This window comes from Alosa sapidissima, chromosome 9 (genome assembly GCF_018492685.1).
Source record: "Alosa sapidissima isolate fAloSap1 chromosome 9, fAloSap1.pri, whole genome shotgun sequence".
Lineage (NCBI taxonomy): Eukaryota > Metazoa > Chordata > Actinopteri > Clupeiformes > Clupeidae > Alosa > Alosa sapidissima.
This window is the reverse complement of record NC_055965.1, coordinates 7,695,399-7,708,799: the sequence shown is the minus strand read 5'-3', so window position 1 is coordinate 7,708,799 and position 13,401 is coordinate 7,695,399. Positions and strand designations below refer to the sequence as shown.

Here is a 13,401-nt window from a genome sequence, read left to right as displayed (position 1 = left end):
CATTCCCGTCACACCGGTGTGACGGTACTCCTTTAAGGGTTAAGCAATAATAATACATTGGTTGCTACAACCACTTAAGTATCCCCAGTGACAAGAGTTCATGGTCTGGAGATAGTGAATGTACTAGAATCATTTTGAAACTGCACACTTAGGCTTTTCCTCTAAGGAAACTGTACCTTTAACTACAGTGGTTAGAAGGGACATGGGATACGTAAATGATTTCATTTGTTATCTCTTTTGAGTCTTGCCTTCAGGAGACATTTGGATTGGTTTAGAATTTCCGAACGCCATCAGTGTGCTGTAATCATTCTCATCCATTACTTGTACCACGGTTATCTCCACACTCGTGCTAACATGTGTTCTGCTGTATTTGAGGTTGTTGGGTTTTTTTTGTTAACAATATATGTCATCTTTATTTTAAATACTGTTTTTTTTATTATTATTATTATTATTATTATTAAATATATTTACGGAAGGAATCGTTTATACAGGGGTTATACAGGATAACAATACAAGAGTTTTCCCTCAGGGTCTTCTGAGTGTTTGTATTTGAGGTTGTTAACAGGGTAACTGGGCTTAGATAGTGTAATTTCCCAGATGTCAGATGTTTGTGATGAATGAGGCTGCAGTAGCGTACATCTGTCCAGTCCCCATAGTCCACTGAGAGGCCAACTCAGGATCGTATCTGGCCCCATAGTAAGTTAGTAATCAGGCATGCATGCAGCTTGACCCAAATCAGAGTGGACTGAATGGAGTCATTGGGAGGATTGCACAAAACGTGTCGGAAACCTCTCATTTCATGGCCTACTGATGTTGTGATCAGGAGTTAAATTTTAGCACTAAAATGACGTGCAACCATCATCTTGGCGCATGCTGCTGTGCGTGAACTTAATCCAGGTCAAGCCGAACTTTCCACTCTCTTGAGATCTTTGAACGTTACACTAGGGCTAAAGCTCAGTTTTTAGGATTCTGGCAGTGCTCGAGGTGAACTTGAGCCAACAATGTGAGGGAGCCGATCAGGAATCTGTTTTTGAGAAGCATTTGGGAATGTTGGATCAGATTAATGAAGTATGAAGTAATTCGACGCTCCAGAACAATGGTAAATAAACGGCTAGATATATAACAGTCATGTCAGCCCACTAGCAGCTACCATGCGCTCATATTTTTTGCTAAATTAATCTCATGCTCAGCTACTCACGACTGACTGAGACTTGGGCTTTGTCACCCAAATGTCCTGGTGTCAAAAATCACCAAGAGCTTGACGGCGGGGTCGAGAGTGCAAGTGGTGTGCTGAAAGCGGTCAAATCAATTGTCTTTGTCACCTTTGTCACAAACAAGATGTGTAGATGCGGGGCTGCAGGGTCGAGGTGATGGTGCCGTCCCTGTTCTCTGAGACCATGTGCATGTAACAGACCTCTGTGACTGAGCCTGCACTCAGGGAAGTAGTGAAAATGGAAGTGAAATCATGAGGCGAACACTATCCATTCTCCCCATGCGATGAAACTTGAAAGTTTCACTGCATGTGAAACTTTCATTTCGTAATCCCGGTGGCCTTATCGGACCCTAGAACAATCTGCCGAGAGCAGTTAATGTGCCATCTAGTTAATGGCTCTTATCGCCACTAAAAAAGAGACACATCATTCACACCATTGGACGGTATTTATGAGTGCCAACCAGACGGCCCCTGTGGTGCAGTGGGGCAGCTCCCACAGCAAACCTGTGCTGGCCTGACTAGTCCCCAGGCCTCACAGGCGTGGTTGTGCACCTGGCTTTATTGCTTTCCTCTTGGCCTCGACGCGCACGGTGTGGTATTTGTCTCCTTTGAGCCCTGGAGAGCTAATCGGCGCGGATGCCTGCGGCGAGTCAGCCCTGCAGGAGGTGTGTGTAGGCAGTGGGGGTTCACCTGCGTGTGCTCCTGCCCGCATAGCAAGACAAGGCAGTCACGGAGCGAACTAGTTTGTGCCAGGAATCGGGCGTGTCTCGAGTAGGCCTACTGAGTCATGCATGCGAAGTCGAGCTTAAAAAGGTTGAGTGGTGAGTCATGGTGTGTGTTGTGGTTTCGAAAAGCTTCAAAAGGTTGAATGAGTCATGTTGGTGTGTTGTGGTTTCGAAAAGTAACAAGTCCGGTGGGGTTTCTCTGGCCTCAATTAGCGCACCAAATTTTGCCAGAATGTTCTCCCTTACAAAGCCATCTGCAGGGCTTAAAATTCATTTTTCAAAATGGGGGGGAATTCCCCCCTTAGGTTATTCATGTAGGGGGGATTTACACAATTTGGGGGGGAGGGGGGGTCGATTCTGATACCAAGTCAAGAATTGCGATTTCAATACTTCGATACTTTTTTTAAAAAAGTGTTTGATTTTGGGGCCCCCACCACCCTGACGTCATCAGTAATATATACTGTAGTGGGATCATTCACAACAGTGGACATCCTAGATTCTGCTTGACTCTCTCCACACACACAAACACACACTGAAAATGATAGCTTATGTGATATGTTTCTATCATATATTTTTGAATTCATATAGAGTGTATTTATTTTATAATGCATTTAGCATTTTACTAGTAATTACTAGTAGCTAAACATATTTAGTAATTTGAATGCCTCATATTGACGTTTAACCTATAACATTTAGGCATATCTTTAATGTGGTGTGTAGGTCCAATTGAGTGCACATTGCTGATGAGTAGGTGTAATTGAGTGCCTGTCACTTACTCACTGAAAATACGTGAGGGTAATTCTATGGAGTAATTAGCCCCCCTTCAACTTGACGGTTTTAGGCTATAGTCGCTAGTGAATAAAAGTTGTGCATAGTGCAGTATGTGTATGCAAATTATTATGTTTTCTATGTCATTAGATACAATAAATGTTCAAAAAACTAACAAACTCTCTCTCTCTCTCTCTCTCTCTCTCTCTCTCTCTCTCTCTCTCTCTCTCTCTCTCTCTCTCTCTCTCTCTCTCTCTCTCTCTCTCTCTCTCTCTCCCTCCCTCCGTGTGTGTGTGCGTCTGCATGAGGCTATGTTCAATTCAACTCGCCACTTAATGATTAGGCTATATTAACGTCATCAGACAGGCTGTAAAAGTGTATGCGGGAATTTCTCGCATTATGATGGCTAGAGTTGCGGGACTTGAACAAATTATGCGCAATACCCGCAATCCCGCAGTGAAATTTAAGCCCTGCATCTGAATGAAAGTGGCGCTTTTATCATGTTCACTCTTTTACCGCTCAAAACAGCCTTTGCAGAATCTAAAACATGCAGTGGTTTATGATCAGATTGATCCCCTGCAGTGTACTGTAATAGAGATCCTGAAAATCTCCTGCAACATAATGTGCAGTTGTCCGGTCACTCTGATACTCAGATCTTTCTAAAGCGAAGAAACTAGTCCAGTTCCTAAGGACTGTTTTGGAATATTTCACAAACCAATTTGTTTGTCCCTGGTACTTATCCAACACCTTCACGCTTGTACATTATTTGGCATGGATTTTGACATGCATTCATTTACCACTACATTCCTTCATTGTCAGTGAATGACACTGAATCTGATGTGTAAACTACAGAAATTCTGCTAGTCTTGCTATCTGTTCAACTTCATGTTGCACAGAGCAAGGTGTGTCGAGCATTGTACACTTCAAGTCAAGCGATGAATCACCACCTCAGCATTAGGCCATCTCTCCCAAGTATGAATGTACTTCTATTTCTGCAGTGGACCAACTTCCACCTTTTTCTGGAAAGCTGAAGTGCTCATTGGCGTTGTCAACCAGCCTCTGCTTCCCTATTGCCCTTTTTATTGCGGCTTTTCTTAGACCAACTATTAAAACACACACATATATGAAGCACTCCGTTAACAATGAAGTATCTGCAGACTAGCGGTCTCCAAATGACTTCAACTGGCGACTCACCCGAAGCACAACCCTCTTCCCAGCCCCAGAACTCTCCATATTCCACATGCGTGTCCCTTACGCACACAAATGTACTGTTGAGGTGTCGTGAGAGTAGCCAGACAGTCGAGCAAAACAAACCGTTTATGGAAGTCAAATAGGATCCAGTCTGCTGTCAGTCTCTTGTCGTTCGTGCTCTCTGCGTCTGATGTGTCTTGTGACCTGGGAGACTGCCAACCTCACCCAATTAAGGAAATAGTTCTGTTTGAATTGTTAGGTTTGTTTCAGCCTAACCACTACAGTGCCCAGGCATGAATAAAGATATTGTTCGCTTCATATTACAGGAGCATGACCCAGTTTTAAAAGTTCTGAGTCTAATTTGTCCCTAATTGATTCTAAGGTTATGCATCTGAACGTCTTTGAATTGATTGTTGCACTTGGATTTTTGCTTACATTACAATAAGTAACACTTGTATAAAAGGTGAATACGTAAAGCTCTTGTCGATGTACAGTTATGGTAATAATTGCCCTCACAAGGTTAACTAGGAATTTATTTGGAAGTGTCAAACATGTGCACAGTAACCTAGGCAACCTTTTTATGACATATAGTCAAAAGAATCATGTGGATCATGTGATTTCTAATAAGCGTTTGCTTTTCCTCCTCCTGCCCCTCTCCTGGTGTTCTCCTCCATGTTCATCTCTCCACTTTCACTCACCTGGCTCCCATCTGACCCCTCGACTCACCTTGCTGTGATCATCTCTCCCTTCTCCGTTGACCCCCTACACTCTGCTGGACTGCTCCATTACACATTCCCCCTCATGTTTCTTTTCCACTTCCTCCCTCCTCCTACCACCCCCCCTCCTTCCATCTCTCCTCCTCCTCCATCTCTCCTCCTCCTCCTCCTCCTCCTCCTCCTCCTCCTCCATCTCTCCTCCTCCTCCATCTCTCCTCCTCCTCCTCCTCCTCCTCCTCCATCTCTCCTCCTCCTCCTCCTCCTCCATCTCTCCTCCTCCATCTCTTCTTCTCCTTCTCCTCCTCCTCCTCCATCTCCTTCTCCTCCATCTCTTCTTCTCCTTCTCCTCCTCCTCCTCCTCCATCTCTCCTTCTCCTCCATCTCTTCTTCTCCTTCTCCTCCTCCTCCTCCTCCTCCTCCTCCTCCATCTTTCCTTCTCCTCCTCTTCCATCTCTCCTTCTCCTTCTCCTCCTCCTCCTCCATCTTTCCTTCTCCTCCTCTTCCATCTCTCCTTCTCCTTCTCCTCCTCCTCCTCCATCTTTCCTTCTCCTCCTCTTCCATCTCTCCTTCTCCTTCTCCTCCTCCTCCTCCTCCTCCATCTTTCCTTCTCCTCCTCTTCCATCTCTCCTTCTCTTCCTCCTCCTCCTCCTCCTCCTCCATCTCTCCTTCTCCTCCTCCTCCATCTCTCCTTCTCCTCCTCCTCCATCTCTCCTTCTCCTCCTCCTCCATCTCTCCTTCTCCTCCTCCTCCATCTCTTCTTCTCCTCCTCCTCCTCCATCTCTTCTTCTCCTCCTCCTCCTCCATCTCTTCTTCTCCTCCTCATCCTCCATCTCTCCTCCTCCTCCATCTTCCTCCTCCATCTCCTTCTCCTCCTCCTCCTCCTCCATCTTCCTCTCCTCCCTCAGGTGGCCACACAGGAGGAGTTCTTCAACCTGTCCCACTGCCAGCTGGTGACGCTGATCAGCCGCGACGAGCTGAACGTGCGCTGCGAGTCGGAGGTGTTCCACGCGTGCGTGGCCTGGGTGCAGTACGACCGCGCCAACCGCCGGCCGTTCGTGCAGGCGCTGCTGCAGGCCGTGCGCTGCCACTCGCTCACGCCGCACTTCCTGCAGCTGCAGCTGGAGTGCCACGAGTGGGACGCGCAGTGCAAGGACTACCTGGCGCAGATCTTCCAGGACCTCACGCTGCACAAGCCTACCAAGTGCATCCCGTGCCGCACGCCCAAGGTGCCGCAGCTCATCTACACGGCGGGCGGCTACTTCCGCCAGTCGCTGAGCTACCTGGAGGCGTACAACCCGTGCTCGGGCGCCTGGCTGCGGCTGGCCGACCTGCAGGTGCCGCGCAGCGGCCTGGCAGCGTGCGTCATCAGCGGGCTGTTCTACGCGGTGGGCGGCCGCAACAACGCGCCCGACGGCAACATGGACTCCAACACGCTGGACTGCTACAACCCCATGAACAACTGCTGGCTGCCGTGCGCGCCCATGAGCGTGCCGCGCAACCGCATCGGCGTGGGCGTCATCGACGGCATGATCTACGCCGTGGGCGGCTCGCACGGCTGCATCCACCACAACAGCGTGGAGAGGTGAGGACCGGCGGGAATATGGTGACCGTCACTTTGACCCCTTTGGGGAGAGCGATCGGCAGGATGGGGGTGCAGAGGGACAGGCCGCATGTCGCTGGCTTCTGTGAGGAAGTCGTTAGGGTCTGTTAACCTGACACACTGATTGCAGTTTTCACTTAGAGCCTGCGGTGACAATAAAGGTGTTGGCATGTCCTACTAATGACGGATAGCACTTAGACCCTGCTCTCGGGAGGGGTTCCAGATAATTAGTCTTTTAGGTTAGCTTGCCTTAATGAGCAGTATGGTAGAAGCAGTTTTAGTGTCGGGGAAGGGAGCCTAGTGCTTGTTTACAAAACTAAAACTGAAAGGTTTTTTTATCTGTTTTTCTTGGCATTCACCCTCCACTTAGGAGTTGTTTTGCTAGTTCACACCAGCTGTGTGGCTTACATGTCAGTATGGTCAGTTTGACCTCCAGCTACACCATCAGCCTCCCTCTCCTCCCTGCTGGTCATATTTTTAATTGCTTTTTAAATGTGTAAATTATTTGTTTTATTTCCAACTTTCAGTATTTGCAAAATTTGGTGCTTTGGCATTTTTGTTAATTTTATGATCCACAGTTGGTTAACCTGCTCAGATTTAAATGACTCATTTTAGTTCCGTTTCAGAGATTTGTGTTTTTCTGTCCTGAGAAGCATAGAGGTGGACTTCCCCGTTTTTTTTTCCGTCCATTCATAATTCAGTCTTTACTCTCGAGTTACCTGCCGACAAGGCTTTCACTGAAGTATCAATTCTACCCAGCCTAGGCGCTTAGGAGGAAGTCTTGCTTTAAATCCAGCCAAGTGGAAAACGAGACCAAACATAGCAACCAGTTACCAAGGGGAAAACCTGAACATGAAGTTGGTATTATTAGCAGTGCCCACATCAAAGGCTGTTCTCCCTCTCCCCCTGAGCTGAGTAACTAGGGAAGCATCAGGAAGATTAGGTTATGACTGTCACTAGTGATAGCTCACCACTGACACCAAAGACTCTAAGAATCTAACAACTCCGGAGTGGGTGCATGTGATTAGGTGTTGCAACTGGGCTTTCAGGAAGCGGTGAGGTTTTTCGGAAAAAATATATCTTTTTGTGAATGTGTGACAGCATGACCAAAATCTTTCAAAAGCCGCATTGAGGAAGGGGGTGTCAGAGTTCAGGTTTTGAAGTAGGGAACTGATTTCGAGGTGGCGTAACACCTTCGAATCTACAGGAGGAAAATGTTCCACTCATTGTTGGCTTTCAGGTGAACCATTGTGAAATAGTACAATAGAACCATTGTGCACTTCACACTGTTCTGAGTTTTTATGTTCTCCTTGTCGTGTGTGTGTGTGTCTGTCTGTCTGTCTGTCTGTGTGTGTGTCTGCGTGTGTGTGTAGGTACGACCCCGAGCGGGACACGTGGCACCTGGTGGCGCCCATGCAGACGCGTCGCATCGGGGTGGGCGTGGCGGTCATCAACCGGCTGCTGTACGCAGTGGGCGGTTTCGACGGCACGCACCGGCTCAGCTCGTCCGAGTGCTACAACCCAGAGAAGGACGAGTGGAAGACCATGGCCCCCATGAACACTGTCAGGAGTGGGGCAGGTGAGTGACCGCAGCTCCCAGAACTGGACGACACTGCTCACGCATCATCACATTTCAAGACACTGCTCACGCATCATCACATTTCCTTTGCTTAAATAGGATCAAAATTGAGACCATTTAATTGATTGTACAATGTGAATCACTGAACAACTGTATTCATTAGATAATAAACAGGCTCATTTTGATTTTGGAGCTTTAATTCAGATAGAATAGTAGAGATGACAGGAGATAGATAGATAGATAGATAGATAGATAGATAGATAGATAGATACTTTATTGATCCCCAGGGGAAATTCAAGCGGAAATGAGCGGGAGGGAGAGTACGATGAGGAAGTGACCGCGGGTCGGAGTCAAACGCGCGTCCCTGTGGACACTTGGACCCCAATGTATCATGAATGCTTCCGCTTACAGCACAGCTCCCCCAGAGAGGCCATTGTTTTTAAACACCCTCCCTGTTTTTAAGGGAGCACACGTCTGTATTGTAGGCGTGACTGGAGACCAGCCTTAATCTTTGCCTGTCTCCACTCCAGCTATACTCCTTTACTCCCGCTGGATGGTGTCTCCACAAACCACAAATCCCCTGGTCCCCTGGCAGTGCCAATGTTGCTATTGAGTATGGCTTAATGTGTCTAGGATCTAGGACTGAACATTGTTGATGTGTCTAGGATCTAGGACTGAACATTGTTGATGTGTCTAGGATCTGGGACTGAACATTGTTGATGTGTCTAGGATCTGGGACTGAACATTGTCGACATAATGAGTTGCACTGGAGGTGTATCAAGGGGGCAGTCGTGGCCCTGGTTAGGGCTTTGGGCTTGTAACCGGAGGGTTGCCAGTTCGATCCCCGACCAGTAGGAACAGCTGAAGTGCCCTTGAGCAAGGCACCTAACCCCTCACTGCTCCCCGGGCGCCGCTGTAGCAAGGCAGCTCACTGCTCCGTGTTAGTGTGTGCTTCTCTTCACTGTGCTCTCACTAATTCACGGATGGGATAAATGCAGAGACTAAATTCCTCGTATACGCTGAGAAACCTGATTTACATTTACGATTTACATTTACATCAGTAAAGGGCTATAACAACTCAGTACAGATATGTGCAGGAGGCGTGCAGGAAGTACTCCAGGCACTTTTTTTTCTTTTCGGGTCGTCATCTACAAAAGATTGATAGGTTGATAGAAGTTTGTCAGAAGCTCTTGCTGCTCTTAGTCCTGCTCAATATGTTCTCCTTAGTCATAACAGTATTACTGTAAACAAACATCCACTTGATTCATAGCCTGGATCAACGTATGATTAATGACTTGAGCCCACATTTACAGTACTAAATCATCATGGCCAGTAGATTAAGTAAAGAAATCATGATAAAAATGTCAGAGGTATTTATACTGCCGTGCTGCATACAATGGTGTCCTGACAACATTCTAATCGTTTAAGCTCAGTAAACAGTCTGAGAAATCTCTGGTGTTTATGAGCAGTCAGTTCAGGAATCCAGCCAGTGCCCTTTACCCTCCATCATGCAAAATGTTCATTTTTATTTGAACAGCGTTCCTCTCGTGTATGAGCAGGGAATTATAATGGATCCAGAGTGCCTCACGTAAAAACAATACTATTGTTTAATTCATTTAATTCATTCATTCATTTATCATATAAATTTTCTTCATTTCTTCTTCCCTGTCCCCTCTTCCTGGGCATTAATGGTTGCCCTACCAAAACCTCATGTCTGGTTGCCAAGCTGGTAACCACTTTTAAAAGTTAACATTGAGCCGTGCCTTATTGGGACTTATGGGTCTCATAAAATCGTTTAAAATGCTTATACAGTATAATGTTAATCACTGACTATTGAATATCTTGTGACCCTAAAACTTGACCATGACTAAAACAATTTTGGTTGTTTGTTGTCTCACTCCTGTGTTCGTCCTGCCGAGATGGTTAACTCTATTGCTCTCTCTGTCCTTGTGTCCCTTGCAGGCGTGTGTGCCATGGGGAGCCACATCTATGTGATGGGAGGCTACGACGGCACAAACCAGCTCAACACGGTGGAGCGATATGAGGTGGAGACGGACGCCTGGAGCTTCGTGTCGTCCATGAGGCATCGCAGGAGTGCCCTGGGCGTCACCACACACCTCGGGCGCATCTACGTGCTGGGTGCGTCAACAGCGCCGGATAAGTCGTGTCATGCTGATGTCCAGTGATTTTATTTGCTACCTAGAGTCATTCTGCAAGGGCTAATGCAATACACATTTTTCTCAATTCACACCCTTCAGTAACACCCTCGGTTTACTCCGCTCTGTTTAAGTGTTGATTCAGTGCAGTCCATATCCAAACTGTTGGGTGTTGGTCACAGTCAGAATGTTAATCACAAATCAATGACAGTCATTGTTTCTGCTCTAAAGATTCTATTTGCAGACTGATTCCAATGGAATTCTATCGCTAACAATAGATAAACGTCGGACGGGCAACTAAAAAACGCTTCATTAACGGCGCCTCGGGTGTAAATTCCCAGTTAGTCATATTGAAGATGTAGTCGTGCGCCAGTCCCAGTTGAATTGCAGAATAGAGTGTTGCTATGGCCACATGGAAAAATTAAAACACAAACTCTGCAAAGTGTGGCATACCAGTTGACCCAGTTGACATTTCGTTTTTACAGAGTAGGACGTGGCACATTTCAAGGAAAGATTTCACAACTGATTATGGCTGAATGACAATGTTTAACTCTTTGTTTGAGTAGTCCAGGTGACTCACACTTGGAATAACTCAGAAACATTAAATCTCAATAAATCAACAAAATAAGCCGACTAGAAAAAAAGTCTTGGTTATGGCTCGTCGGTTATGGTTATTTTGCAGACGCTTTTATCCAAAGTATCTTTCATCATAATAACAATAAACTATAGCAGCAAATATTTCATAATACATCATTATAACAACATTAATAATCATCATAAAATATACACACACATGTGTGTAAGGCAAATTATCTAAAATGATTGATGGTTAAAATGGTGACTTTTTAGAATGGTCAAATTGGATTATCAAAGCGTCTGTATTCATCAGGTAAAACCTCTCTACATAGTGTAACTGTTTTAACCAATCAAGAACCTTCCGGAGAGACGGGCATTCCTGTCTGTCAATTATTTTTGTACTGCAGCACATGTGAGTACAGGTAGTGGTGCTTTTTGCAGGTTTCAGGTCGTTAAGGAAGTGTGCTGCAGCTGTAGTAGAAGGACGTCTGGCTCCATCTAGAGGTGGAGCGTGGTAAGCTTTAGGAATGCTGCACACCAAGAGTAAGTTTAACACTAGTTAGGTTTAACACTCATTAAATGGGTGTTTTAACACCCATTACCATTAGATACACGACATCAAACTATTTTGAACACCCACCTTGTTAAGAGTGACAATGCTAAGGCATGTCAGGAACCTTCTCTCTCTCTCCCTTGAATCGTCATTTCTCAAACTTTCATTTTTTTGTAGGTGCCGTTGTTATTTGGGAAAGGTTAAAATCGTTACAGCGATACTATAATTTAAAGCCCCCCTGAGTGGTTTCACATAGGAAATTTGTTCAGGCTAAGTTAGCTACGCATCCCATAGGATTCCATTCAAAAAATATCTTCTGATGCTCATGTCCCGGACCCCACTACAGCTACGCTTTTTCAACAGAATATTGGAGCCTCCCTTTTCAGATGATCTCTGATGTCCAGCTCAATCGTCAAACTCCACAATTCAGTGCCACACACACACACACACACACACACACACAGTTTAGTCTTTACATGTTTTCAGGAGTAGGTTTCTAACCTATACAAGGTGGTTCCAAACAAGTCTCTGATTTTGGTTTACAGGGATTGTAATTAAATCCAAGTCTTCAATGTCAGGATGTAGGTGCACTGCTGTAAATCCGTGTGCTCTCCCTCCTCCACAGGTGGTTATGATGGCAACACGTTTCTTGACAGCGTGGAGTGTTACGACCCAGAAACGGACACGTGGCTAGAGGTCACCAAGATGACATCGGGCCGGAGTGGCGTGGGCGTGGCCGTTACCATGGAGCCCTGTCAAAAGGAGCTGAACCAGTGTCAGCAGAAGCATTAGTGCCTCTTCCCACCCCACCCCTCCACCCCAAAATCTCTCTCTCTCTCTCTCTCTCTCTCTCTCTCTCTCTCTCTCTCTCTCTCTCTCTCTCTCTCTCTCTCTCTCTCTCTCTCTCTCTCTCTCTCTCTCTCCCTCCTCTTTTCCTCCTCTCTTCTAGACTTTTTCTCCTCTCCACACTGCCCGAGTCCCACTGGTTCGGTCACCCGTGTTGCAGGTTTGTGCGGTCGGTCATGTCACAGGTCCACTCTCCTGCTTCCTGAAAGGGCTCCTCTCCTGTGAGAGCCCCCGTCTGTTGAGATGTGACCTTCCTACATAAGGGGGAAGCCTGCGGGCTGCTCTTCCTCCAGATGTTACTCATCCAAAACAAACCCTCCCCTGTTTCCCCCTCCAACCTCATAGCTCCGTAATCTGTTTGTTCACTCTGACATGGTCGTAAAACTTGTGATGCTGAAGACTGAAAGCCGTACCTTCTCATGAACCAAACGAAAAGAGTCTCTTCAAAGCTGTGGTTGGGACTTCTTTTTTGACAGTTTGGCAGAAACTGCATCTCAACCAAATTTCGAGGGCTTCTTTTCCCCATGTTCATATTTCTACACGTCTTTTTACCCACCGAACGCAAAAAGTGCCATTACCTGTGCCCGAGTGCACGATCAGTATGACCCACACAATCTGCCACTTGAGTCGTTTGTGATCGACAAGAGAGGGGCTCAGATATGAGAGGTTTGCCACTCGACCAGGGAGGAAGGACACCCAGCTGCCATCAGTACTTAAGATGCAGCAAGAGACTAAAACCTCCCCCCTTTTCCACCACCAGCACGTAATGTAGCGTTGGCGCCACCTACTGGCTGACGGGCGGCAGACGTTGGGCCGCTTCACAAGGCCCGAGATCTTTCCATGAGTTAAAGAGGCGTGAACAAAAAGCACCGTACGCCGCCGCTGCCGCCGTGGAAACCACACTGACCTCTCTCCAAGGAGCTTCTCAGCTGTGTTGTGTTGTGTTTTTTAGTTTTGACATGATGCCACGAAAAGACCTCCTAAAAGACTTCTCTTTGTTTTTTCTTTGTTTTTTTTTTAAAGAGACTTCAAATAAATATTTGTGAATGCACATGGAGAGAGAAAGAAATTTAACAAGGAAGGAATTGTATTTGTAACAGCAGTTTAAGCTAGTATTTTTTTCCAAGACATTTTGTACATTGATATTACACAGTCTTGTACACAGTTCTAGCGCTTGATATTTTTTATTTATTTGGGATTTTTGGCCCGTTTTATTTTTCTTTTGCTCGGACTTGGCTTACACTTTGTAACTGATAGGACTGTTGTGTTTCTCTCTAACTGAGCATGCATTGTATGTAGGAGATGCCAGCAATTTATGCCTTTTTCGAATTTGGCTCTTCATTTGAAAAGGGATGCTTTTTGTTCTCCTTTTAGTAGTTAAATATTAACGGATTATTTAAAGATTGCTTTGTAAATTTTACAGCAAGAAATACACTGTACAAAACATTGTATAATAAACAACATATGTTTATTGTAAA

The 13,401-nt window shown here is 45.9% G+C and overlaps 1 protein-coding gene across 4 annotated transcripts in view; it reads left to right on the top strand.

Annotated features, from left to right (window-relative positions):
* The window catches only part of keap1b (kelch-like ECH-associated protein 1b), a 21,429-nt gene extending 8,028 nt beyond the window's left edge, over positions 1-13,401 (top strand). For 3 of the 4 annotated variants that reach the window (XM_042103092.1, XM_042103090.1, XM_042103091.1), the window contains exons 4-7: positions 5,519-6,195; positions 7,587-7,792; positions 9,755-9,931; positions 11,703-13,401. In XM_042103092.1, coding sequence (XP_041959026.1) covers positions 5,519-6,195; positions 7,587-7,792; positions 9,755-9,931; positions 11,703-11,869 — 1,227 coding nt within the window. In that variant the 3' untranslated portion in view covers positions 11,870-13,401. The remainder of the gene's footprint in view (positions 1-5,518; positions 6,196-7,586; positions 7,793-9,754; positions 9,932-11,702) is intronic. The other variant, XM_042103093.1, reaches the window with a different exon arrangement.